At 43.2% G+C, this 27,194-nt stretch overlaps 2 protein-coding genes across 3 annotated transcripts in view; one reads left to right on the top strand and one right to left on the bottom strand.

Moving 5' to 3' along the window:
- LOC132868489 (ras-related protein Rab-26-like) overlaps positions 1-9,552 on the bottom strand; it is a 451,289-nt gene extending 441,737 nt beyond the window's left edge. For both annotated transcript variants that reach the window (XM_060901404.1, XM_060901405.1), the window contains exons 1-2: positions 9,132-9,552; positions 813-923 (exon numbers count right to left, since the gene is read on the bottom strand). In XM_060901404.1, coding sequence (XP_060757387.1) covers positions 813-923; positions 9,132-9,308 — 288 coding nt within the window. In that variant the 5' untranslated portion in view covers positions 9,309-9,552. The remainder of the gene's footprint in view (positions 1-812; positions 924-9,131) is intronic.
- A 13,571-nt stretch (positions 9,553-23,123) lies between these two features.
- LOC132869028 (putative nuclease HARBI1) lies at positions 23,124-24,260 on the top strand. The gene has a single exon (XM_060902387.1). It carries the CDS (start codon positions 23,124-23,126, stop codon positions 24,258-24,260), a length of 1,137 nt encoding a protein of 378 aa, XP_060758370.1.
- Positions 24,261-27,194: the final 2,934 nt, after the last annotated feature.

Below are 27,194 nucleotides of genomic sequence, written 5' to 3'. Positions count from 1 at the left end.
TAGTGGTGGTGGACAAAGAGCAGAAGAGGGTGGTGGTGATAGATGTGGCGATCCCAGCTGACGCCAACATCAGGAAGAAGGAACATGAGAAACTTGAGAAGTATCAAGGGTTGAAAGAGCAGCTGGAACGGATGTGGAAGGTCAAGGGTTGCGTGGTCCCCGTGGTAGTGGGGGCACTTGGGGCAGTAACCCCCAAACTGGGAGAGTGGCTCCAGCAAATCCCAGGAACAACATCTGAAGCCTCAGTCCAGAAGAGCGCAGTCCTAGGAACATCGAAGATACTGCGCAGAACCCTCAAACTCCCAGGCCTCTGGTAGAGGACCCGAGCTTGAGGATGACATGGATACCACCCCCCCGCCGGGGGTGAGAAGGAGATTTTATATATATATATATATATATATATATATATATATATATATATATATATATATATTACACACACATACACACACACACACACACTGTATATATATATATATATATATATATATATATATATATATATATATATATGAAGTGTCTTGAATAACTTTTTAAGAAATCAGCCTACTAGAAATCTCCAGTGAACTCCATGATATCTGGCCTCAATAAATGTCAGAAAGTTTGAGCTCAAACAGAACATTTATAATAGTTTTTAGGATTAAGGTTTTTACCTACTATTTATTGAAATATAATTTCATATAGGTTTCATCATCTTCAATGGCTTTCATGTATAATTGGATTTTTTTTATTAGTTTCTTTTTTTTTCCATTCCTAAGACATTTGTGAAATTTTGTGTTGAAAAATCAAGGAGGTGTATATGTCACACTCACCCTAAAGTCAATGCCCACAGTAGAAATAAAGCTGCCAGCCAGAAATGCTCCATCCTTGAAGCGCACTAGCAGACAGGTCTTCCCTACTCCTGAGTCACCTACCAGCATCACCTGGAGCAAATACAGCTCATTAGTGTTGACTACACACACACACACACACTTAGCATTACTCTTTTCATGAGGAAATTCCACTGATATAACTATTAGTAGAGATAATCAATGCTATACATACACATAAACCTACACCTAAGCTATAAAAAAAAAACAACCTTGGCTCAGCTGCTAAAAAATGAAGAAGAAAACACATTGGCTCAACTGCCAAAAAAAGTCTGCTAAAATTGTCATGAAAATGTTACAGTGTCTGCCAATAAGATTTTTTGGATAATTTTCGGAAATAATGACTGGAAGGCTTAACTTCTTATTGCATTAATACATTATGTACATCATTTATGAGTGGTAATTGATTTTTCAATTATGAAGCCAAGAGGAATGAGGGACAGGGTATAACATGGCACATTGCTGATTTGCGTGTGTGTGTGTGTGTGTGTGTGTACACAATCTCTCATATGTATGAGTGAGTTTCATAGTATATGAGTGTTTGATAGTATAAGAGAAAGAGTTTGCTGTTTGCAGTTTCTCACTGGCGAATGATTATTGATTAATACCTTACTATTCTTCCTGTAACAGCAAGAACTCACAATGTGTAAAATAATGCCTAAAAAAATCCTCTGATTCCTTTTGTTTCCAACGTGCAAAGCTTTCTGGCTAACACACAGCACAGGAGGTGACAATGCCTGATAGGTTTAAAAAAAAAAGAAAGAAAAAAGGTTAGAATTACAAGAAAATAAATCAGAATTACCATATATAGTGTCGGTATTAAACAAACTTTTTTTTTTTAATGTGGTGGAAACGGGCTTCCATACAACCATTATCTCTTGCAATTGATTTAAAATATTGGACAACAGCTAAATAGTATTTCCTAATTTCCCACTTTGATTAATAGTGCCAGCCCTTTCGAATGAACCATGCCATAGGGGGATTAGGGAGGGCTTTGCGAATTAAAAACATTTAAGCCAATCAGGAATGGTGAAATTAACATTATAAGTCAATGCAATATTAGAAGTCAATGAAAAACTGAACATCAAACTCTCTTTCATACACTATTAAACTCTGTCAAACACTATCAAACTCTCTCATACCCTACGTTCACAGTGAGAGCGTCAAAACTAAATCCACCCTACCAACAATGCTGGTAGGTTTGTGGATGCTCTGTTTTGTGGATGAAATAGGCAGCTGCAAGGTCATTCAGAATGCTTCATCTTGCAAACTTTATTTAAAAGGGCAACAAAGTGAACATACACGTCAACCGGTATCCATCCATCATCTGTAGCCGCTTATCCTGTTCTACAGGGTCACAGGCAAGCTGGAGCCTATCCCAGCTGACTATGGGCAAGAGGCGGGGTACACCCTGGACAAGTCGCCAGGTCATCGCAGGGCTAACACATAGAGACAAACAACCATTCACACTCACATTCACACCTACGGTCGATTTAGAGCCACCAATTAGCCTAACCTGCATGTCTTTGGACTGTGGGGGAAACCGGAGCACCCGGAGGAAACCCACGCAGACACGGGGAGAACATGCAAACTCCACACAGAAAGGCGCTCACTGGCCACTGGGCTCAAACCCAGGACCTTCTTGCTGTGAGCTGACCACTACACCACCGTGCCGCCTACCAGTATCTTAATAAAAATAATTTTGAAAAATGCAATAATTTAAATAATTTAAATAATATAATTGAAAAAAAAGTTTAACAATACTCTTAGGCCCACTGGGTAGATGTTTTGTTTTTACTTAAACAAAAAACAAAACAAAAAAGCCAAAAGTGACTTTTCATTTTAACATCCAACATACACCTCTCGTCTCATAATACCTCCTGTTTGACAGCATCATTCAAATCACATGCAAGTAAATAGCCAACACTTTTTTGGTGCTCATTAACATGAAATTCCTTCCTATTTTCCCAAAATATATTATGCACTTCAAAAACTCACCAGAAACACCTACAGTTTCACACCTTGGTCCATCCTTTTTTAAATCTATTTTTAATTTTTATTTATTATGTCCCTGTAGGGAAACAGAGACACATAATAAATAATGGTAACTTTCACCACCGCAATTATTAATTTCTCCTCCATGGTAGGCTACTTGGGAATGGTTTTAACGGAACCAAAATTTGTAGAATTTTAAGTTAGCCACAAACCTATACAAAGGCGCAGTCATTTAAAAAAAAAAAGATACTGTGAAACTGCCAGAAACTTAAAAAAAAACCACAGTGATACAAACTTTTGATCATACAGCCCAGCACTAGGTCACAGTCTCTAAATTTTTGGAAACTGCATAAATCCCTGGAGTTTATGCCTCATTTGCATACAACCCCGATTCCAAAAAAGTTGGGATAAAGAACAAACTGTAAATAAAAACAGAAGGCAATAATTTACAAATCCCAAAAACTGATATTGTATTCACAATAGAACATAGACAACATATCAAATGTCGAAAATGAGACATTTTGAAATTTCATGCCAAATATCGGCTCATTTGAAATTTCATGACAGCAACACATCTCAAAAAAGTTGGGACAGGGGCAATAAGAGGGTGGAAAAGTTAAAGGTACAAAAAAGGAACAGCTGGAGGACCAAATTGCAACTCATTAGGTCAATTGGCAATAGGTCATTAACATGACTGGGTATAAAAAGAGCATCTTGGAGTGGCAGCGGCTCTCAGAAGTAAAGATGGGAAGAGGATCACCAATCCCCCTAATTCTGCGCCGACAAATAGTGGAGCAATATCAGAAAGGAGTTTGACAGTGTAAAATTGCAAAAAGTTTGAACATATCATCATCTACAGTGCATAATATCATCAAAAGATTCAGAGAATCTGGAAGAATCTCTGTGTGTAAAGGTCAAGACCGGAAAACCATACTGGGTGCCCGTGATCTTCGGGCCCTTAGATGGCACTGCATCACATACAGGCATGCTTCTGTATTGGAAATCACAAAATGGGCTCAGGAATATTTCCAGAGAACATTATCTGTGAACACAATTCACCGTGCCATCTGCTGTTGCCAGCTAAAACTCTATAGTTCAAAGAAGAAGCCGTATCTAAACATGATCCAGAAGTGCAGACGTCTTCTCTGGGCCAAGGCTCATTTAAAATGGACTGTGGCAAAGTGGAATACTGTTCTGTGGTCAGACGAATCAAAATTTGAAGTTATTTATGGAAATCAGGGACGCCATCTCATTCGGACTAAAGAGGAGAAGGACAACCCAAGTTGTTATCACCGCTCAGTTCAGAAGCCTGCATCTCTGATGGTATGGGGTTGCATTAGTGCATGTGGCATGGGCAGTTTACACATCTGGAAAGACACCATCAATGCTGAAAGGTATATCCAGGTTCTAGAGCAACATATGCTCCCATCCAGACGACGTCTCTTTCAGGGAAGACCTTGCATTTTCCAACATGACAATGCCAAACCACATACTGCATCAATTACAGCATCATGGCTGCATAGAAGAAGGGTCCGGGTACTGAACTGGCCAGCCTGCAGTCCAGATCTTTCACCCATAGAAAACATTTGGCGCATCATAAAACTTAATATACAACAAAAAAGACCTAAGACAGTTGAGCAACTAGAATCCTACATTAGACAAGAATGGGTTAACATTCCTATCCCTAAACTTGAGCAACTTGTCTCCTCAGTCCCCAGACTGAGGACAACTGACTGTTGTAAAGAGAAAAGGGGATGTCTCACAGTGGTAAACATGGCCTTGTCCCAACTTTTTTGAGATGTGTTGTTGTCATGAAATTTAAAATCACCTAATTTTTCTCTTTAAATGATACATTTTCTCAGTTTAAACATTTGATATGTCCTCTATGTTCTATTCTGAATAAAATATGGAATTTTGAAACTTCCACATCATTGCATTCCGTTTTTATTTACAATTTGTACTTTGTCCCAATGTTTTTGGAATCGGGGTTGTATGCAAGTGGAAAAAAACAAAACAAAAAAAAACCTGCGTGCACATACACACACGCAGATGCACGGTGTGTGAAGCATATTTGTGACCTCTCTCATGCAAATATATTTATATTATACAATGGCAATTTCTTAAAGCAAGCATTAGGATTGTTCAATATGTTTGGGAACTTTGACATTACTGCATAGCTACCCTTCTTGATTTGACTATTACCCATTTGTATTTGACTGAGTTGTATTAGTCCACTCTGTACTTCATTATCAAATGCATGGTGACTTATTAGAGTTGATGACAGAGGCTTCCAACAGCTCAGTTAGCTGTGTATTCCTCTTCTCCAGCCTGCAGATAGAGCGTGCAGCAAGCATTGACGTGATTAAACTTATTGGGTTAGCTGGGCACATTCCAGTGTGTGAATAAGCAAGTGTGAGCAGTCTCATCAGTTGCAGACAAAATGTCCCTTCCATCTGCTTCCTCTAACCATACTAAAGGTTCATGTCACACCATTTCCTGCGCGTTATCCTGTTGTTCCATCTTGTCTTTTCTCAGCCTCTTATTTCCTTCATTTTTAGCATTATTTTATTCTTGTCATTTTATTCTCATTCCATTATCCATCCATTTTTAATGACATAAAATAGTTTCTCACTGTTTAATATTCCAGTGAAACAGACAGAAAATAATGGAATGTTCATAGGCAACTTATTCACTTTTCCCCAGATCCATTCTTTTTTTTTTTTGCTCCTTTAGCTCATATGCTGCAACACCAACATGACACTCAGAAGTTATCCCTTCTCATGTCTCACTCAATTTATACTGCTGAAAATTCTCAAACTATGCAAATGTGAACATTTTTGTTTGATCCTGTTTATTCAAAGCCTGATTTCTACATCTTTTCTGGGACTGATCACTATTACATGAATCAAACTTGTGTAATCAGAGTCATTTAAATGCCAAGTCCCATGATTATCCTCAGATACCAGTTCACTGGTTGTAAGAATGTCTACACTTGGTTTGTATTGTATCACTTGCCTTTATGTTTATCCTTAAAAGAAAAAAAAATCAAAAGAATACTCATCTTTCCTTTTAAGTTTACTTTCAACAAACCATGAACCTGCCACTAAGCAAGTAATAATCTACAGTGTATTGTGTTAACCAGCCACTTAATGTTTAACTTTAGAGATGTGGAATTACTCCACTCACTGACTGTACAGCCTGATTTTGACATTTGTAACTGTTCTAACAAAGTGAAAACACATGGATATACAAGCTCACTTCAATCAGTATTTGACATGAAGTAGGTCAATGTGATAAGAAATGCTAGTACAGTTAAACTCTGAAAATGTTTCTGCACTGCAGTCAGTAAAGCTGCAGGGGGGCAAAAACACAAAACACACACAACCCCATGTGTTGCATTTTAAATAACTGGTCAATGATAGCTTATACCTATGTAAATCAGAATTTGAACAGTTATTAATTTTAAATTATACCACTCGAAGGTCTAGCTGTTTCCTACCATATTGACTGTAGGTATTGCAGTTTTTAATGAGGATTCCTAAGATTTTGCCACTATGATTAGCTCATTTAGTTGTTTGACTAAAATTGTCATGAGTTCATAAATTTTTAATTTGCATTATTTAATCACGAAACTGAACTAATAAAATAACTCCTTCATTCACCAACAGACTGAGGATATCAGCTTTATCTTGGTGGCACACACAACCTTATACATGTCTCGCAATGTAATATTTTTGATGTTTTCATTTTAGCAGATTTAGAACAATCACTGAACTGGAAAACAAAACAGTGTGGCTCGAGTTTAAATACATGATTGTTGAATTGTGGTCATTTAGTGTTGACCTGTAATGGGATATAAATTACGGTGTGTCTGCAGGGTTTCATTCCAACAAACAACTCTTGGGCTGTAGACAATTATGATATGATAAAGCTTACACAGGACAATAAACATTGTTGCTTAGTAGGTCACATTGGTTGCTTGAAACTAATTTACTGAAAAGAACTTACTTCAAAATGATCACTTTCAAAGAGAATAGATGAATGCTTCACTCCAAAGATCGTGTTATTTTTGTGTAGAATTTAAAAAAATGTCTGCGGAAACAAGTGAGTTTATCTACAGGTCCAATATTAGGCTACATTTAGAAATAGTAAATTGTGACTTTAAAAAAATAAAACAGCTAGACATAATGGTATGACAAATGTGAGTGGTTTTTTTTATAGGTTTCATGTTTTTATTCTATCTACCTCAGGTAACAGCCCATGCATAGCTCATGCATTTGAATTAATTTTGTCTGTAAATTTATAAATTCTTGCTAAATTAACTGGAACTGGTAAATAAAAATGGTGGTAATAGTAAGGGAGGGGGGGGGGGGGGGTTCACTGTTTCATCCATTTGCTCATTGGTAAACTGAGATACTTGTTTTCATTTACATAAGAGTCAGTGATTGAGAAACAATAAAACACTAGCTGAGATTCTGAAAAATGGGGGTTCCCTACAGAGGGAACCCTTTAGGAGGTCTCACTGTGAAAGGTGTAACTTTTCGAGGCTTTGGAGGGAATAGGTCATAATCATAATCACTTCAGAATGGGTGATAATAATGCTGTCTCCTATTTGGATGAAATGAAAACCTGCAGCCATGTTCTGCAACTAGCCCACTGGGGATAAGATTAAAGATGCTTGATTAAAAAAAAAAAACACTTGGCAAACCTGGAACACTTTGAAACAGTTTAAATTGGTATGTGCCAAATTGGAACTGGGTTTATAAAGATTGACTTTCCCTTCAATAGTTGTTGCTTCAGTTCTTTGAAAAGATGAGTCAATAATAATGCTGTTCAAAATGAACTCTGACATTATGTATACTGTATAGCAATTACAGAATAATGTATTACTGTATATACATGTCAGAAAGGGGAGGGGAGCTGTGTGTACTTCTTACAGCTACACTTTAGAATTAAGTGCACTCAAATTCTATTCAAGCCCTTTTCCAGGAGCCAAAAACATTCTGTATTGCACTGCCAACTACTCACAGAAATATGCTGATGGATTTTGAATCAATTATGCTCACTGTGATTTTTTTTTTTTTGCTCTTGTTGTTGTGGAAGTTCAGTATTTGTAATTCTCCATCTGCAACTGTTTTAAGTCGCTGTACTTCCAGTGTTTCAAACGATGCTGTATATTGACACAGCTGCTGTATGTGCTGTTTGCACGCTGCATGATCTGGCAATGCACCCAGCAGCCACAGTCAAATACACACAACCCTAAAGACCAGTTATCTAATGTCTGCATCTGCTTACAACATGTGTTACAAACACTGTGTGCACACAGGTGCGTTATCTTTAAAGCTAAACACTGGCTGTAGTTGATAAGTGTATGAATTGTTTGAGACAAGCTGAAGTTGATCACTATTTCAAACAATCCAATTTTGTACAAAATTCAGAGCAAGGGAAACTTCATACAAATAAAGACTTAAAATGTAAAATACAAATGCTGCCACCATCTCAGCCTTATACTTGTACCTTCTTATACAGGTTGGGCTGGGCATATATAACACACACACCTTGGTTATGTACGTGCATGGATGGTTCTCAATCCGTCCAGGTCCATTTTAAATGTTTAGTGGTAGTAACCTTAATCAAGGCAACTGGACTGCAATCTTAAAGAACCACTAAAGCAAAATGCCCAACAATGCAAATAAGTTTGAAACAAACATGCTGAACCATGCACAGTAAGAACCTCTTTGGGGAAGAAACAAACAAACAAACAAAAAACAACAACCCATAAACCTCAAATGAGCAGTTTTCGGACAACCCATTGTCACAGCAGTTCCATTTACATGGAGTGTGATAAAATTACGTTGAATTAGCTTAAATAAACTCTATTCACCCCAGCGATGACTGGTTACTAGGATTATTCTCTTAAGACTCAGACAGCAATGTTAAATTCATTTTATTTATTCTTATTGTTATAGTTACAGAAACTCAAAACCATGAAAAGTAAGTAGTAGGAAGTAGCCTCGGGAGAGGGGGTCTTCATGAGGACTACATGACTGTGCTACTGATTGTCAAAAACCATTCTGGGGTTCTTGAGTTCTTTGGCTAGTTAAGGGTTCTAGCTTCTTAACGAGGTTCTACCTGGAACCTGTTGTAAGGTTCCACGTAAAACTTTTAAGGGTTCCCTCTGAATGACAAAACAAAGAGGCCTAGACAAAAGGTGATGGAGAAAACCTTTATTTCTTAGCGTGAGCTACATATTTCATGGTTGCTCACCTTGAACGCGACGTCGTAAAATTCACTACTGCTGACAGATGCTCGGCTTGGATGCACCACTCCATTAGCCTGAACTCCAGTTACCAGGCCACTTTTACCCAATCTGTTATTGTGGTCTTTGGTGGTAGAGGGGCTCGCGTTGCCGCTTTTGCCCTTCTGCGCCTTTTTCCTCGACATCGCGTGAAAAGCTTCGACTTCAGGCAAAGTCAGCGCAAGGCTCTTCTAAAGATCTTGTCTTCGTCTCCTCGGTAGATCCTTGTGTGTTCACCTGCGCCTGTTTTCAACTGTCTTGGAAATGCGAAACGAAGTTTCACACACTTTTTTTTTAAACTGATAAGTGGCGAGTGCAATTAGATATATAATTCAGTATCAAATGCTACAGTTGTTCCAGTATTCAGCCGCTTTCTACCACGAGTGTGTCTTTTTCCCCCGTGCAGCGAGCTGTCCTGGAGCTTTGACAGCAGAGATACACGGGTACAGTCACATCTAAAGAGAGAGAGAGAGAGAAATCTACGGAGTCGACACGTTTTAAAGGAACAGTGATGTATTTTTTTTTCATCGTATAATTAAATCGACAAAATAAAGGCGGGTAAACTATTGGAATTATATAGTAAAAGAGTAGACCTAGGTAGAACATCTAAAATATTTGGACAACGAATAGCAAGTAAGTTAATCAAGCGACGTTAATATAAACACCACAGCGTTCTACAATGTTTATTCAATAGTATAATCTTATGAAATGGACATATAGAAAATTGAAGAGACAAGTGCAATATTTTGTCTCCCTCTAGTCTACATAATGTTCAGTAGCCGACATAAGATATGATTTAATAGGTAGGCATAAACCTTATGTCGTGAGTTTTATTTGTCCACTTTGGAATTTGGCAACGATCTTCTTTGCAGGCTGAAATCTGGACCTGTGGAGCTTTCCGTGGTACTGAAGTAATACATGCCAAGGATAAGGTTGAGTTGCCAGATTGGAGGGTTTCCATTACCGCGTGCATCGCGAACTCAAACCATTCTGGTAACCCCGACGTTAATTCAATTAATGCCTGAATATCAGCTACATGTACTCAGATTACATATATATCCATCCATCCATTATCTGTAGCCGCTTATCCTGTTCGACAGGGTCGCAGGCAAGCTGGAGCCTATCCCAGCTGACTATGGGCTAGAGGCGGGGTACACCCTGGGCAAGTCACCAGGTCATCGCAGGGCTGACACACAGACACCCATTCACATTCACACCTACGATCAATTTGGAACCACCAATTAGCCTAACCTGCATGCTTTTGGACTGTGGGGGAAACTGGAGCATCCGGAGGAAACCCACACAGACACGGGGAGAGCATGCAAACTCCACACAGAAAGGCCCTCACCAGCTGCTGGGCTCGAACCCAGGACCTTCTTGCTGTGAGGCGACAGTGCTAACCACTATGCCACCATATATATATATATATATATATATATATATATATATATACACACTACCGTTCAAAAGTTTGGGGTCACTTTGAAATTTCCTTATTTTTGAAAGAAAAGCACTGTTCTTTTCAATGAAGATCACTTTAAACTAATCAGAAATACACTCTATACATTGCTAATGTGGTAAATGACTATTCTAGCTAAATTCTACTAAATGTCTGGTTTTTGGTGCAATATCTACATAGGTGTATAGAGGCCCATTTCCAGCAACTATCACTCTAGTGTTCTAATGGTACGTGTTTGCTCATTGCCTCAGAAGGCTAATGGATGATTAGAAAACCCTTGTACAATCATGTTAGCACAGCTGAAAACAGTTTAGCTCTTTAGAGAAGCTATAAAACTGACCTTTCTTTGAGCAGATTGAGTTTCTGGAGCATCACATTTGTGGGGTCGATTAAATGCTCAAAATGGCCAGAAAAATGTCTTGACTATATTTTCTATTCATTTTACAACTTATGGTGGTAAATAAAAGTGTGACTTTTCATGGAAAACACAAAATTGTCTGGGTGACCCCAAACTTTTGAATGGTAGTGTGTGTATATATATATATATATATATATATATATATATATATATATATATATATATATATATATATATATATATATATAAACTAATAAACTAAATATGTTTATGTTTTTTATTCAGCTGGTTATTTGTAGTTATTCAGTACGGCAATGATTAGATATGATAAAAATACCATTATTGGTCTACAATCTACATTACATTACAGGCATTTAGCAGATGTTTTTATCCAGAGCAGACAACAGGACCCTGATAAACAGCAGTGGGCAGGCTAGGGAGCAGTTGGGGGTTAGACGCCTTGTTCAAGGGCACTTCAGCCATTCCTGCTGGCTCAGGGAAACAAACCGGCGACCTTTTGGTTCCAGTGCTGCTTTTCTAACTTTTAGGCAATGACTTCCCCAAGTGTATTACAAGTATATGCATAAGTACATGTATTTATTTACCTTTTTATATATTTATATATATTTTGTTTTATATATTATATTTATATATTATAATGTATGCACATAAATGCCAATAGCTCTAAGAGTAAAATGAGTATTTTGCATTTTTGTGTTTAGATGTGTTTTGATTGTAAATGTAGAGTTTGGGGAAATGAGAAGATACCTCATTAACCTCTTGGGTTTTATATAGAGCCAAAAGACCACCTAAGTACTTAACACTTGAGTGTTAGTAAACTTGCCGCTTCAAGCTGGGTTCAAACTCAGCACCTTCAGGTTTTTTACAGGGTTTGTTGACCATTACACCATGGAAGATGCTGCAGTAACCATGAGAAAGTTTTACCTAAAAATATTTTAAGAACAGTATCACAATCACTTAAAATATGAATAAAAAAGGTAATGTATGATAAGACTTAATGAAAATATCTAATTCTATCTAAATCATGTCATACACCTCGATGCTAAATAAAGTGTAGATTGGACAGTCAGAGTGGCTTATTTAGCCCACTTCAAATTAATTGACTAATGACAACATTTCATCTAAGTAAATAAATGAAAAGGTTTAACATATCAAATTTTCTTGAACAACCTTTTGTAAGTACAGTGTCTTGCAAAAGTATTCATTCGCTTTGGTGTTTGTCCTGTTTTGTTGCATTACAAGCTGGAATAAAAATGGATTGTTGGGGGTTAGCACCATTTGATTTACGCAATATGCCTACCCCTTTAAAGGTGCAAATTTTTACAAACAATAATGAAGATGGAGAGAGAAAAAAGAAATTTAGGAGTGTGCATAGGTATTCACCCCCTTTCATATGAGACCCCTAAATAAGAGCTGGTCCAATCAATTAACTTCACAAGTTACATAATTAGTTGATAAAGATCCACCTGTGCACAATCAAAGTGTCATGTGATCTGTCACATGATGTCTGTATAAATCAACCTGTTCTAGAAGGACCCTGACTGCAACACTAAGCAAGCAACATGAAAACCAAGGAGCACTCTAAACAGGTCAGAGACAAAAGTTGTGGAGAAGTATAGATAAGGTTTGGGTTATTAATTAATTAATTAATTAATTAATTAATTAATTAATTAATTAATTAATTAATTAATTAATTAATTAATTAATTCCAATCTTTGAATATCCCATGGAGCACCAATAAATCCACTAAAGCAAAATAGAAAGAATACGTCACCACTACAAACCTGACAAGAGAAGGCTGCCCACCAAAACTCACAGACCAGGCAAGGAGGGCATTAATCAGAGATACAACAAAGGCACTAAATATAACCCTGAAGGAGCTGCAAAGATCCAGTGCAGAGATGGAAGTATCTGTCCATAGGACGACTTTAAGCAGTACGCTCCACAGAGCAGGGCTTTATGGAAGAATGGCCAGAATAAAAGCCATTGCTTCAAGAAAAAAAAAGTTTGGAGTTTGCCCAACAGCACGTGGCAGACTCCCCAAACATATGGAAGAAGATTCTCTGGTCAGATGAGACTAAAATTTAAATTTTTGGTCAGCATGGTAAATGCCATGCGTGGCACAAACCCAACATTTCCCAACACCCTGAGAACACCATTCTGACAGTGAAGCATGGTGGTGCAAGACATCATACTGTGAAGATGTTTTTCATTTGCAGAGACAGGATTGAAGGAAAGATGGATGGCACTAAATACAGGGCAATTCTGGAGGAAAACCTGAGTTAGCCAGAGGTTTGAGACAGGAACAAAGGTTCACATTCTGCAACACAATGACCCAGAACATACTGCTAATACTATGCTGGAGTGGTTTGAAGGGAAACATTTAAATGCCTTGGAATGGGCTAGTCAAAGCCCAGATCTCAATCCAATTGAGAACCTGTGACATAACTTGAAGACTTCTGTACCCCAATGCAACCCATCTAACTTGAAGGAGTTGGAGCAGTTTTGCCTTGAGGAATGGGTAAAAATCACAGTGGCTAGATGTGCTAAGCTAATAGATCCATATCATGACAATAGATACTTATGCACACAATTGATTTCTGTTTTTTTTTTTCATCTCAACTATTGTTTGGGTCACAATTAAAAAAACAACAACAACTGTGTGTCATCATATATATATATATATATATATATATATATATATATATATATATATATATATATATATATATATATATATATATCCCTTTCAAGTGGTAGGCATGTTGTGTAAATCCAATGATGCTAACACCCCCCTCCCAAAAAAAAAACTATTTTAATTCCAGTTTGTAATGTGACAAAGCAGAACAAACATCAAATGGAAGAATACTTTTGCAAGACACCATATGGTCTGTAGAAGCCCTGCAATGGGTATACCCCACCTTTCACCTGAAGTCAGCTAGATTGCCTCCAGCTTCCCCTGCAACCCTGATGGATAAATGGTATAGATGATGGATGGATAGTCTGGAGATGCTTTATGCTGAATTTCATTTGAATCTTCTGAGCAGTTTCAGACAAGTTGATGAAAGTAGGGTTTTCTGATAGTATGAAAATGCAGGAATATTAATTTGTAAAAAGTCAAATTTACAATGCAGATTGATCAAAGTGCATTGTAGAAAACAGAAGCAAAATGAATTTTGAATTTGTCAAGTAATTTCTGAGATAGAGGCTAAAATGTAAACAACTTTGTTGTCATGCCGCCTTTTGGTTCTTTGTACCAAGGTTTTGTGCATTCCTTCTTTTTGATGTCATAAACCTACATAGCAATTTTCATGTTGACTGGACAAGTGGAAATTAAAAGCTGCTGACTTTTGATTGGCTGCTGCCAGTCACATTAAAGATTAACAAAACCCAAAAAATAAACTCCTTTATACTGGCATAATATCCATACAAGACATGCTTGAGTGTACACTTGTTTATATTTGTACCTGTATACTGTGCACAGAATTTATTTTAAAAGAAAAGCAATGTCCCTGACATTTTACTCTCACTGGGGTTTAAAGGTGCTGTCATGATCCTACCTGTGGGCTTCTCTCTTCAGGTAACATCTCCACTCAGCATTACCGGCCACGCCCGCACTCACTTCCTCTTATTAACTTTCAGTGACTGTCATTGGCTGTTGCCGATCACCTGCTTCCCCCTGGGTGTATTTAAGCTGCAGTTCTTCCTAGCCTCAGTGTCAGATCGTCTGCAACTCTCAGCCTGATAACCTGCTCTGTGTTCCTACTACTCTGACTCCTGAAATTGTTCTGTTCCATTTGACTCTGTCTGCTCTCCAGCCCCGGTACCCTGACCTGCCTTCTGTTCCGTTTGACTCTGTCTGCTCTCCAGCCCCAGTAACCTGATCTGCCTTCTGTCCCCTATCTTGCTACCTGATTTGTGACTCTGTGTTCCAGTTTGCTCTCTAACTCCTGCCTGCTGAGGGACTGCACACTTGGAAACTGCCTGAAACCCAAGTTCTGTCAGCCTACAGCTACAGCTCTCTGACTACACCAGCTCCTGTCAGATCTTAGCTGCTAAGCAGGGTCAGGCCTGGTCAGTACCTGGATGGGAGACCTCAGACGTCACCACCAGCCATCCTTGCCTCTTAGTTCTCCTGCCTCTGGACTTCACACACATTCTCCCAACTCCCTTTTCCCCTATTATTAATAAACTGTGGTTTGAGCGCATTTGATCTCCTCTCCTGTCTGTTCCGTGACAGAACAATCTGACCACACATGGAGTCAGCGCCCGAACCCTCTGCCCTAGACCGGCTGCAGCACACCGAGGAAGATGTCAGTCGGATGTCTGCCGACATTGCAGCCCTGATCCAGCTTGGGCTCCAGCTACAGCGACTGGACCAAGCACTCCAGCTGCTCACCGCTCTAGCACCCACTGCTCCTCCGAGTCAACCACTGCTCCCCCTCGTTGCATCAGCCCCTGTCATACCCGCCGCTGATGTGCCAGCTCCGGGAGGTGCTCCTGCTGCACTCGGCACCCCGGAACCCAAGGTTGGCAGTCTGGAGCGTTTTGATGGTGACCCCTCCCAAGTCCGTGCTTTCCTGACCAGCTGCCAGCTGCTGTTCGACCTGCAGCCCAGAACCTTCGTGTCAGAGGCAGCTAAGGTGGCCTTCGTCATCACTCATCTGACTGGTCGCGCCTGCCTGTGGGGAATGGCAGAGTATGAACGTGTGCCTCCTTCTCCTTGTTTTCAGCGGAAATGACTAAGGTCTTCAACCTGGGCTCATTGTCAGCAGAGGCATCCGGAGGACTGTTGCGTATTCGCCAAGGCAGACAAACAGTGGCTGACTACTCGGTCGACTTCCGGACCATGGCCCGGCACAGCAAGTGGAACATGCAGGCGCTGGTGGACACCTTTCTGCACAGCCTGGCCGACTACATGAAGGACGAACTGGTCTCGTATGAACAACCATCGACACTCGATGAGGCTGTTGCCCTGGCCGTCTGCATAGACCGCCGGGTCCAGACCCATCGACGAGAGAGGGCCTGCCAGGCTCAGTCAGTCACCAGTGCACGGAGTGACCCAGCCCCTGCTACATCTCCTGCTGTTTCTCCGCCGAGCCTTCCGGACCAGTCAGAGCCCATGGAGATCGGCCGTGCTCCCCTCAGCCCGGCAGAGCGCCAGCGTCGGATCACCTCCAATCTGTGCCTGTACTGTGGGGGTGACGGTCACCTAGCTGCCTCTTGCCCAGTAAAAGCGACGAGCTCACCGGACATAGGAGGGGCCTGGCTGGGCTCAATGACCATCCAGTCCTCCACCAGCCAGAAACCTATGCTCCAAGTCTGCCTTCGTCTGTTGGATTCCACCCACACCCTGGCCGCCCTGGTGGATTCCGGGGCCGAGGCTAACATCATGGACACTGAGCTTGCGCGCCAGTTGGACCTGCAAAGCCACCTCCTATCCTCTCCCGTTCCAGCCAGGGCGCTGGATGGCCATCTCCTTGGCACCGTCACCCACCTCACTGCCCCTGTTCCGATGACCCTGTCAGGCAACCACCACGAAACCATCCAATTTCACCTGCTCCATTCCCCCGGCCAACCTCTCATCCTGGGCTATCCATGGCTCCGCCAGCACAGTCCTCACCTCGACTGGGCCACTGGAGAGATAAAAGAATGGGGCAAGGACTGCCATCGGACCTGCTTACGAGCCGCCATCCTAAACACCCGTACTCCACCTGCCAGCTCTGCCCCCGACCTCACTAATGTCCCAGCGTGTTATCACAGCCTTCGGGAGGTATTCAGTAAAACCAAGGCCACTTCCTTGCCTCCTCACTGGCCCTACGACTGCGCCATTGATCTCCTCCCAGGCACTCCGCCACCCAAGGGTTGTCTCTACTCTCTGTCCACCCCGGAAAGGAAGGCGATGGAGACCTACATCAGTGACTCTCTGGCTGCCGGCCTCATCCGTCCATCCTCTTCGCCCACCGGCGCTGGGTTCTTCTTCGTGGGAAAGAAGGATGGGTCCCTGCGCCCCTGCATCAATTACAGGGGTCTCAACGACATCACCGTCAAGAACCGATACCCTCTCCCACTGCTTACCTCCGCCTTCGAGCTGCTCCAGGGAGCCACGGTCTTCACCAAACTCGATCTCCGGAATGCCTACCACCTGGTTCGGATAAGGGAGGGAGATGAGTGGAAGACCGCGTTCAACACCCCCACCGGTCACTATGAATACCGGGTGATGCCGTTTGGCCTTACCAACGCGCCAGCGGTATTCCAGGCTCTGGTGAATGATGTCCTGCAAGATATGTTGAACAAGTTCGTGTTCGTTTACCTCGACGACATCCTAATCTTCTCTAAAACCCTGTCCGAACACACCCAGCATGTCCAGCAAGTGCTCCGTCGTCTCCTGGAAAACTCCCTCTTCGTCAAGGCAGAGAAGTGTGAGTTTCATGCCAAGTCTGTGGGGTTCCTGGGGTACATCATGGCAGAAGGGAGCATCCAGATGGACCCTGCCAAAATCTCTGCAGTTACTTCATGGCCAGTACCAGAGAGCAGGAAGCAGCTTCAGCAGTTCCTGGGCTTCGCAAATTTCTACAGGAAATTCTTTTGTAATTACAGCACCATTGCGTCACCCCTCACCGCCTTGACCAGTACCAAACAGCCCTTCACCTGGACTCCGGCCACCAACGAAGCCTTTGCCACCCTCAAGGCTCGGTTCACCACTGCTCCCGTCCTCCGGCTGCCTGATGAGGAGCGGCAATTCATCGTTGAGGTGGACGCCTCGGATGTGGGAGTTGGGGCAGTGCTCTCACAGAGGTCTGCGGATGACAACAAGCTCCACCCCTGTGCGTTCTTCTCCCGCCGGCTGTCGCTGGCCGAACGCAATTACAACGTCGGCAATCGGGAACTGCTGGTGGTCAAGCTCGCCCTGGAGGAATGGCGCCACTGGCTGGAGGGGTGCGTAGTCCCATTCCTGGTCTGGACAGACCATAAGAATCTAGAATACATCCGCACCGCCAAACGACTCAACCCCAGACAGGCCCGCTGGGCTCTCTTTTTCACCCGCTTCAATTTCACCCTTTCGTACCGGCCCGAATCTCGCAACACCAAGCCTGACGCACTCTCCCGCCAGTTCCAGAAGGGTGATGCCCCCTCCAAGGACCCGGCTCCCATCCTACCTGACCCCTGTATTGTTGCTGCGCTGACCTGGGACATCGAAGAACGAGTGCGGGAAGCCCTCCGTGACCAACCCAGCCCCAGTGCATGCCCCACAAGTCACCTCTTCGTTCCTGAAGACCTGCGATCCCAGGTTATACAATGGGGACACGACTCCCGTCTAGCCTGCCACCCTGGTTCCACTCGCACCTACCACCTGCTCGCCCAACGGTTCTGGTGGCCTACTATGAGCAGGGATGTGCGAGACTTCGTCCGAGCCTGCCCTACCTGTAACCAAAATAAGTCCTCCAGCCAACCTCCTGCTGGTTTGCTCCAGCTTCTGCCTGTGCCTATGCGACCCTGGTCCCACATCTCCCTGGATTTTGTTATGGGTCTACCCCCTTCTAACGGGATGATGGTCATACTCACCATCGTGGACCGCTTTAGCAAGATGGCACACTTTGTTCCCCTCCCTAAACTACCGTCAGCCAAGGAGACTGCCCAGATCGTCTTGCAACATGTCTTCCGCATCCATGGGCTGCCCAAGGACATCGTTTCGGACTGGGGGCTGCAATTCGCCTCCTCTTTTTGGAAGGAGTTCTGTCACCTACTCGGGGCCACCGCCAGCCTCACCTCCGGATTCCGACCCCAGTCCAACAGCCAGTCTGAGCGGACTAACCAGGAGTTGGAGAAGGCACTTCGGTGCATGGCGTCACACAACCCTAGGGCCTGGTGTGAGCACCTGCTGTGGGTGGAATACTCTCACAACTCCCTCACCAGCTCAGCCACCGGGCTGTCCCCATTCCACTGCATGTATGGCTACCAACCACCCCTGTTCCCCAGCCAGGAGGGAGAGGTCACCTGCCCGGCTGCCCTCACCTATGCACGCCAATGCCGCCACACCTGGTCTCAAGCCCGCGCTGCACTCCTCAAGTCAGTCACCAGCTACTCTACTGGCACCAACCTGCGGAGGACGCCTGCGCCCACCTACCGGGTGGGCCAGAAGGTGTGGCTATCTGCCAAGGACCTGCCCCTCCAGGTGGAGTCTCATAAGCTAGCACCTCGGTTCGTCAAACCATTCCCTATACAGAGGATAATCAGCCAGTCTGCTGTCCAGCTCCGACTGCCCAAATCCATGAGAGTGCACCCCACCTTCCACGTCTCTAAGATCAAGCCAGTGCACGAGAGCCCGCTGGTCCCAGCTGCTCCTCCTCCTCCTCGTCTTATCGATGGTGGCCCAGTCTACTCCGTCCGGCGACTGCTGAAGTCACAATGCAGGGGCAGGGGTCTCCAATACCTGGTGGATTGGGAGGGCTATGGTCCTGAGGAGAGGATGTGGGTTCCTGCTGGAAAGATTCTGGATCCGGCCCTCATCTCCGACTTCCATCGGCTACACCCTGACCAGCCTTCCATCCGACGGGGCCGACATAGGGGTTCTCACCAGGTGGATCCACTTCCGGACCCTGCCCCGGCTCCAGCGCCTGAGCCTGACACTAAACCGAATCCTGGGCGGGGGCCCTTGGATGATGATTCTTCTGATGGTGAAGAGGGTGCGGAGACTATGGACACTGACCAGTCAGAGGAATTCTGACCCTCCACCGGTATTCCCCCTCCTCCCACCTGTCTTGGTGGATCTGTGGCTAGGGACTTCTGGAGCTGTCCCTTGAGGGGGGGTTCTGTCATGGTCCTACCTGTGGGCTTCTCTCTTCAGGTAACATCTCCACTCAGCATTACCGGCCATGCCCGCACTCACTTCCTCTTATTAACTTTCAATGACTGTCATTGGCTGTTGCTGATCACCTGCTTCCCTCTGGGTGTATTTAAGCTGCAGTTCTTCCTAGCCTCAGTGTCAGATCATCTGCAACTTTCAGCCTGATAACCTGCTCTGTGTTCCTACTACTCTGACTCCTGAAATTGTTCTGTTCCATTTGACTCTGTCTGCTCTCCAGCCCCGGTACCCTGACCTGCCTTCTGTTCCGTTTGACTCTGTCTGCTCTCCAGCCCCAGTAACCTGATCTGCCTTCTGTCCCCTATCTTGCTACCTGATTTGTGACTCTGTGTTCCAGTTTGCTCTCTAACTCCTGCCTGCTGAGGGACTGCACGCTTGGAGACTGCCTGAAACCCAAGTTCTGTCAGCCTATAGCCACAGCTCTCTGACTACGCCAGATCCTGTCAGATCTCAGCTGCTAAGCAGGGTCGGGCCTGGTCAGTACCTGGATGGGTGACCTCAGATGTCACCACCAGCCATCCCTGCCTCTGGACTTCACACACATTCTCCCAACTCCCTTTTCCCTTATTATTAATAAACTGTGGTTTGAGTGCATTTGATCTCCTCTCCTGTCTGTTCCGTGACAGGTGCAGATTTTTTTAATTTTATTTTTTATTTTTTTTGCGGGTTTGGGCACTGGCGAGCGCTCCCCAGTCCAAAAAAAAAAAAGTTTTAGTGCATGGCTACTTGGATTTGTGACTTGATTGTATTGCAGATACTGATATCCCCACTGTTTTTTTTTTATTAATAAGGTTTTAAAAAATAAACAAAATAAATTATGTGGGATTGAGCTGAAGAGTTTATGGTATAAATTCATATTTAATAGTAGGTCCTAGCTTAGGCTTTTTTGCTCGTCACACGAATGCAGTGAAAAACAAGCTAGTTGAGTCCTGTTGGATTTTAACAGGGTGCAGGTACTTTGTGCATCTATATAAAAACATACTGTATTCCCAGACTGTACTGTTGACCACATGTGAAGGGTGTGTACCATCCTTTTATGTTTATGGTCTTGTTAGCATGCATGTTAAGTACCAAGTTACAAGGAAGCACAGCTGACATCACTGCTTATCAAGAGATTAAACTGATTCTCAAGGAACTGAAATCAGTCAGGGACAAGGCAGAGACAGAATTTAAAACTGTTTCAAATTCCAGGTTCTATGGCAGAAAAGGCTGGCATATCCATATCACTGCCCAGGACATGCAACAAGCAAACAATGTGTAGCAATGTGGAAGCAGAGACTCCAGAAATCTACTACAGGAGGGCACTATTCATACCTTTACTGGAGACTATGATTCAACAAATGATTGACAGGTTTCCCAGCCTCTCTGTTCATGCTACTCATTGGTTAAATTACTCAGAATGAGCAAGAACCCATCTTGAAGATTCAGATTTCGACAGTCTTTTGGATTATTATGAGCCAGACCTGCCAACAAAGCATACTTTTGCCCAGGAGGTGAGGCTTTGGCAACACCGATGAGATGTAGATGACAAGCCAGCCACTCTGGAAGCAACACTGCACTATCCATTGTGCAAAGCAAGGATGTTCCCAAATATACACATGATTTTGTATCTGTTGCTACTTTGTCCTGTAACTAGTGCAGCGGTTGAAAGAGTGAATTCCTCTCTCAGGTACATTAAGAATGTGTATAGGAGCACTATGCTGGAAGAGCACCTAAATAGTCTGATCCTGTTGTTCATCCACAGAGACATTAAACTGGATTATGACAAAGTTATTAACATGTCTGCAACAAAGCACCCAAGAACGATGCTTTTTTATGAATCCCCTGAGTCTTGGGAACTAAGACTTATTACAGGACTTGTTCACATGCAACTCACACAATCACTGTATAGTTAACTCAGTCTATTAGACTCAGGAGCTCAGATTGCAGTTACTGACTTTGTATTATAGACATGCAACTCTTGCAGTCTTTGTTTATAGTTACCTTGGTATTAAGCTCCGTCTTAAGTGGCCACTTACATTACCTCAGTTTACCTGGGTATATTCATTGTCTTGTATGGACATTGAATGTCCTGAGCAGGAGCTCAGATTGCAGTTGCTAAAACAATTTATTGATATAAGATGTTTTGTAGTCAGTGTACTACACTGTAGTGTGTCATGTGGTAATGCATAGGACAATGCAACTTTCATAAATATTACTATATATCAGTTGTCAATATGTTCTGTGCATATACCTGCAACTCTGACAATATCATTCAATGACTAATTAAATGGCTTTGAAAGTTCCTACTTTTAAAACCTTTTAGATAGTAATTTTCTTTAAGAGATTTCATTTACAACATGTCTCTGACAGCTCAAAATGCATCTCTGGGCATTTAAAAAACTGCAGAGCTTCTGGGGGCCTTCAGCCTTTACATCCCATTTCCCCAGATCCACCACTCAAATGATAACTTTATCTTTTTACAACCATGTAATAATCCTCTGTGTATGGGGGGGTTCACCTGGGATTGAACCTGGTTCTCTGGTGTAACAGGCAGGAGCTCTACCCCTGTGCCACAAGGTAGCATTATAAGACTAACACTACCTTGTGATAGTGTTATATGCAGATGCAGAGACAAGGTTATGAAGGGTCTTATTTGATCATCAGGGCAGGAATAGCCAAACAGCAAGAAGACAATAAATCAGAAGTACAGTCCAAGCAAGGGTCAAAATCCAGTGTCAGTCAGAAATAGCATGCAATCCAAAGTGGCAGGCAAAAACAAAGTCCATGAGACAGGCAATGGTCAACAACAGGAACACAAGCATAAGAAAACTCAAAGCATGAACTCATGAACAGGCTTAGGCCCTGTCCACACGGCAACGGTTTCAGGTGACTCCGATACAATTGCTTATCGTTTAGGCCTGGCGTCCACACGGCACCGGCATTTTGGGTGCCCAAAACGCAATCTTTTTGAGAACGGGTTCCAGAGTGGAAAGATCTGGCAACGTTGCCGTTGCGAAGTCGTCTGGATGAGCAGAACGGATTTGTTTACGATGACGTCACAGCCACATGCCCAGCCACATGACCACATGACCAGCCACATGATCACATGACCAGCCACATGACTCTCGCACGCCTCATTCATAACAACAATGGCGGCCCCCATAGTAGTAGCATTTTCAGTGCTGCAGACGCTGCTAAGTTTATTCGCATTATTGAGACAAAATTTAGAGGAGTTGCAGCGACTAGGCGAACGGCGGAGACGCTTACACGGCCACATGCGTCAGATTCTTTTAAACCCACCACGGCGTGTAACTAGACGGGCCAAAAGAAGAAGATTTTGGGTGAGACCGGGAAGAACCAGTAGCTGGTGGGACAACTTCGTGAATGGTGTTGTCGTGGACGCAGAGTGGAGAGAGAACTTTCGGATGTCCAGAGCTTCACTTGTGTCCCTGAGCGAAGAACTTCGTCCTCATATTGAAGGCCAAACAACCAACATGAGAGAAGCGATTGGACCGTTAAAGAAGGTCACTTGCACGCTGTACTACCTGAGCGACGAGGGAAGGCTACGGAAGACGGCTAACTCCTTCGGCCTGTCGCGGCAGGCTGTCTCCGTCGTCGTGAGGCAGACGTGCAAAGCCATCGCTCTCCACCTCGGTCCGAAATATATCAAGCTGCCATTCACAGAACCCGAGGCAGAGGAGCTTGTGTCTGGTTTTCACCGTGTACATGGCATGCCACAGTGTTTGGGAGCGGTGGACGGGACCCACATTGAAATCAAGCAGCCATCATCCCACGCCATGGACTACATCAACAGAAAGGGTAAACATTCGTTAAATGTACAAGCAGTGTGTGACTACAAGTACAGATTTATGGATGTAGTTATAAAGTGGCCTGGCAGTACGCACGATGCACGAGTGTTTGCTAATTCAAAGATCAGCGCCTACTTTAAAACCGGCAAGATTCCAGCATTGAAAAAGCGGATAGTGGATGATGAGGAACCCATCCCCATATTTCTCCTGGGTGACCCAGCCTATCCACTACTACCTTTTCTGATGAAGGAATATTCAAACGGTGGCTCCACACCACAAGAGCAGTACTTTGGGTTATGTTTGTGTAGGGCACGCATGGTCATCGAGTGCGCTTTTGGTCGGCTGAAGGCCAGATTTGCATCCCTGAGAAGAGCAATGGACATAAACCTCAGTGACTTGCCCTATGTAATTTATGCCTGCTTTGCTCTCCACAACTACTGTGAAGAAAACAGTGAGACCATGGACGAACACTGTGTGGAGAGTGCTGTACAATGTGACCAGGAAGTACAGCCTTCCACACAAAGCAACAGTTACCTGACTGACTGTAATGAGACAGAGGGGAGAAGGGTCAGAAGAGTGATTACAAAGTTCCTTGACCCTTGAACAGTTTTTTTGTATGTCACTGTAACTTCTGTTCACTGCTTTTTTTTAATGAACCAATCACTTTTTGTATATAGAATTCTTTAGTGTGGATTTATTTAGTATACTGTGGATTTTTAGTAAACTGTGCGGGTGTTGTACATATTACTGTAATGAGACAGAGGGGAGAAGGGTCAGAAAAGTGATTACAAAGTTCCTTGATCCTTGAACAGTTTTGTATGTACCACTAACTTCTGTTCACTGCTATTTTAATGAACCAATCACTTTTTGTATATAGAATTCTTTAGTGTGGATTTATTTAGTACACTGTGGATATTTAGTAAACTTTGCAGGTGTTGCACATATGGACAAGTGACTCAAACCATTTCTTGCCTGCTTTCTATTGGATAAGAATATTGTGAAATTGTTTACACATCAACCTGACTTACCTGCCAGACAGATAATTTACACCTGCTTTGATAAACAGAAAGTACAGCCTTCCACACAAAGCAACAGTTACCTGACTATAATGGAGGAAGAGGGGAAAAGAGTCAGAGGACCCTTCAACAGACTGTAATAACCACTGCATTGCATTCACTTTTGTATACTGCTTCTCTTTTAAATAAACAAGTAACTGAACCATTTCTTGAATTTCTTTTTTATTGGATAAGACTGATTTTCAAAATGGTCACACAATTTAAAAAAGTTCTATGAATTAAATAAAAATGCTTTAAGAAAATGTTCACACAATTTAAAAAGTAATATGAATTAAATAAAAATTCTAAGACATGTTCACACAATTTAAAGATATGAATAAAATAATGCTTTAAGAAATGTTCACACACAATTTAAAAAAGTAATATGAATTAAATAAATTCTTTAAGAAATGTTCACACAATAAGGAAAAAAAAGTTAAAACTATGCACACTAGTAAAACTACATAAAAAATAAAACTAGCAGGCACAATGAGGCACTTTATGTGTCCACGTCATCCTCTTGCAGCAGTGCCCTTCTGTATGAGAAACCTGGAGCAGTGCGTGTGCGTTGAGCGCTGTGTGATGGGGTGGTGTGTAATGGTGTGTATGCATCTGCATTATGATGCGGTGTGTGCAGGTAAGGTGGTGGTGCTGCATGGTGCGCTGGCATGTATGGCCTATACAGGTGTGGAGCAGGGGCTTGTGGCTGTTGCTGGAGCAAAAGTGTCTGTAGCATTTCAAACCCATTCTTTATAGTGTTCGTGATGAGTTCAATGTTGTTGTTTGTCCGCTCCAGGTTCTCATTGGCACGCTTCTCCGACTCCTCCATGAGCTGCAGCATTCTCCTCTTAATCTGGAGATCCTCCTGCACAGCTGCATCCATTGGGGCCTTCCTCCTCAGCCTGTCCCCTCTGTGGCTTTCTAGTTTTGCCTTAAAAAACAAAGTTTATACATTTTAGAATGCATCACCAGTAGCAAACACTCCACAACACCACCTAAAGCAGTTTGTATTTTTAAGCCCTGAAGAAGGCCTGGGGTGAGGCCGAAACATGTTGGCTTTTTAAAAGTTAAAAATGAACTAGCTATACTGAGTAAAAGCTTTTTATGGAAGAACAGTGCCTTGGCCGTCCTTTATCCACTTGCAACACCCTAAAGCAACATGAGCATACCGAACGTTACACCGTGCCAGCTTTGAAGTAGCATAACATATAACTCACAGCAAGTAGGCCTTCAAGATTGAAATCATGAAACCATGTGCTTGCTTACCTGAAGCAAATTTCTCCGCCGGTTGACCTCTGTAGTAGACGGATTGGACACGGTGGAAGCCGAAGAAACCTCTGGCTCGACAGACGACCAGGGAGAATCAGATGTCGAGGAGGAGGAGGCCGAATCTTCCACCAATCTTTCCACCAGATCAGCACTCTCGATGCCCGATGGGATGCTGTCGGTTCCAGGCGAACCACCCCAGATCTCTTCGCATAATTCAAAGAAAACAAAAACCACACGTCCGTGGCCACTCCGACGCCCAGAGTCGACGGCATGCCGGTATTTATTTCTAATGCCCTTCAGCTTTGCAGCAATCTGGGCCTTTGAGATGCTGCTGGGGTCGTGAGGAAAGTCCTTACCGGCAGCCATTTCCCCGGTGGTGTATTGCTGCCGAAAGGCGAGCGTAATATCGCCATACTTGGCCTGGCATGTTTCCCAGTCCACGTTCTCTTGATATTTCGCGGTTTTGTAATTCAGAGTCACTCGCAGGAGTAACTCCACCTCGCTATCAGTCCAAACAAGAGGGTTGTTTTTTTCCAGCGTGGTCGCAGCCATTTTCTTCTTGTTGTTGTGTAGATGGAAGAAGGGGGTTTGTGCACATGCGCGTCCGTGCCAAGATTTTTTCTTGTGTTTTTCTGGTGTCTTTGATGGGACCGTTACAGCGCACGTAGTGGTGTGGCATGTTTATTGCATCGTTTTCAGCAAGCGTTGCGTTGCCATGTGGACCTGATATTCTACTGATTGTTGCCCATTTGGAGGCGATATTTTTTTAACATCACGTTGCCGTTGTCGTGTGGATGTAGCCTTAGTCACTGGGTTTCCACAGAACATCAACTTAAGACTGCATAAAGAACTCAGGAAAACAGGGGGCTTAAATAGGCACATTAACCAGGCTCAGGTGAACACAATACATAGATAATTAGACCAAACAAAAGACACTGAGGACCCCATCATCATTGGCGCCTCAGTCTCGGGAGACCATACGGGTAGCGCCCTTGGAGTGTCCTCTGTCTCTGGGTTTCTGGCATCGTCTGCTGTGACTGAGCAGGCCGATATGAGTTGCAGTCCCACTTGCAGTTGGTGCTGATGTACTGGGATGTCTGTGTTGCTGGGGTTGCTGCCGCACTCTTCTGTCTCACTCGTTTCTCTGCAGCTTGCTGGCCTCTCCTCACATTGGCTTCTGCTATGCCCTTTTGTACAAGCTGTCTCCAGGTTC

This window comes from Neoarius graeffei, chromosome 20 (genome assembly GCF_027579695.1).
Source record: "Neoarius graeffei isolate fNeoGra1 chromosome 20, fNeoGra1.pri, whole genome shotgun sequence".
NCBI classification, from domain to species: domain Eukaryota; kingdom Metazoa; phylum Chordata; class Actinopteri; order Siluriformes; family Ariidae; genus Neoarius; species Neoarius graeffei.
Note: the sequence above shows the minus strand (reverse complement) of the source record. Positions and strands in the feature narration are given on the sequence as shown.

Bases quoted from the DNA above. Each gene is read 5' to 3' on its own strand.
- LOC132869028 (XM_060902387.1), top strand. From the start codon at position 23,124: ATGCGTCAGATTCTTTTAAACCCACCACGGCGTGTAACTAGACGGGCC.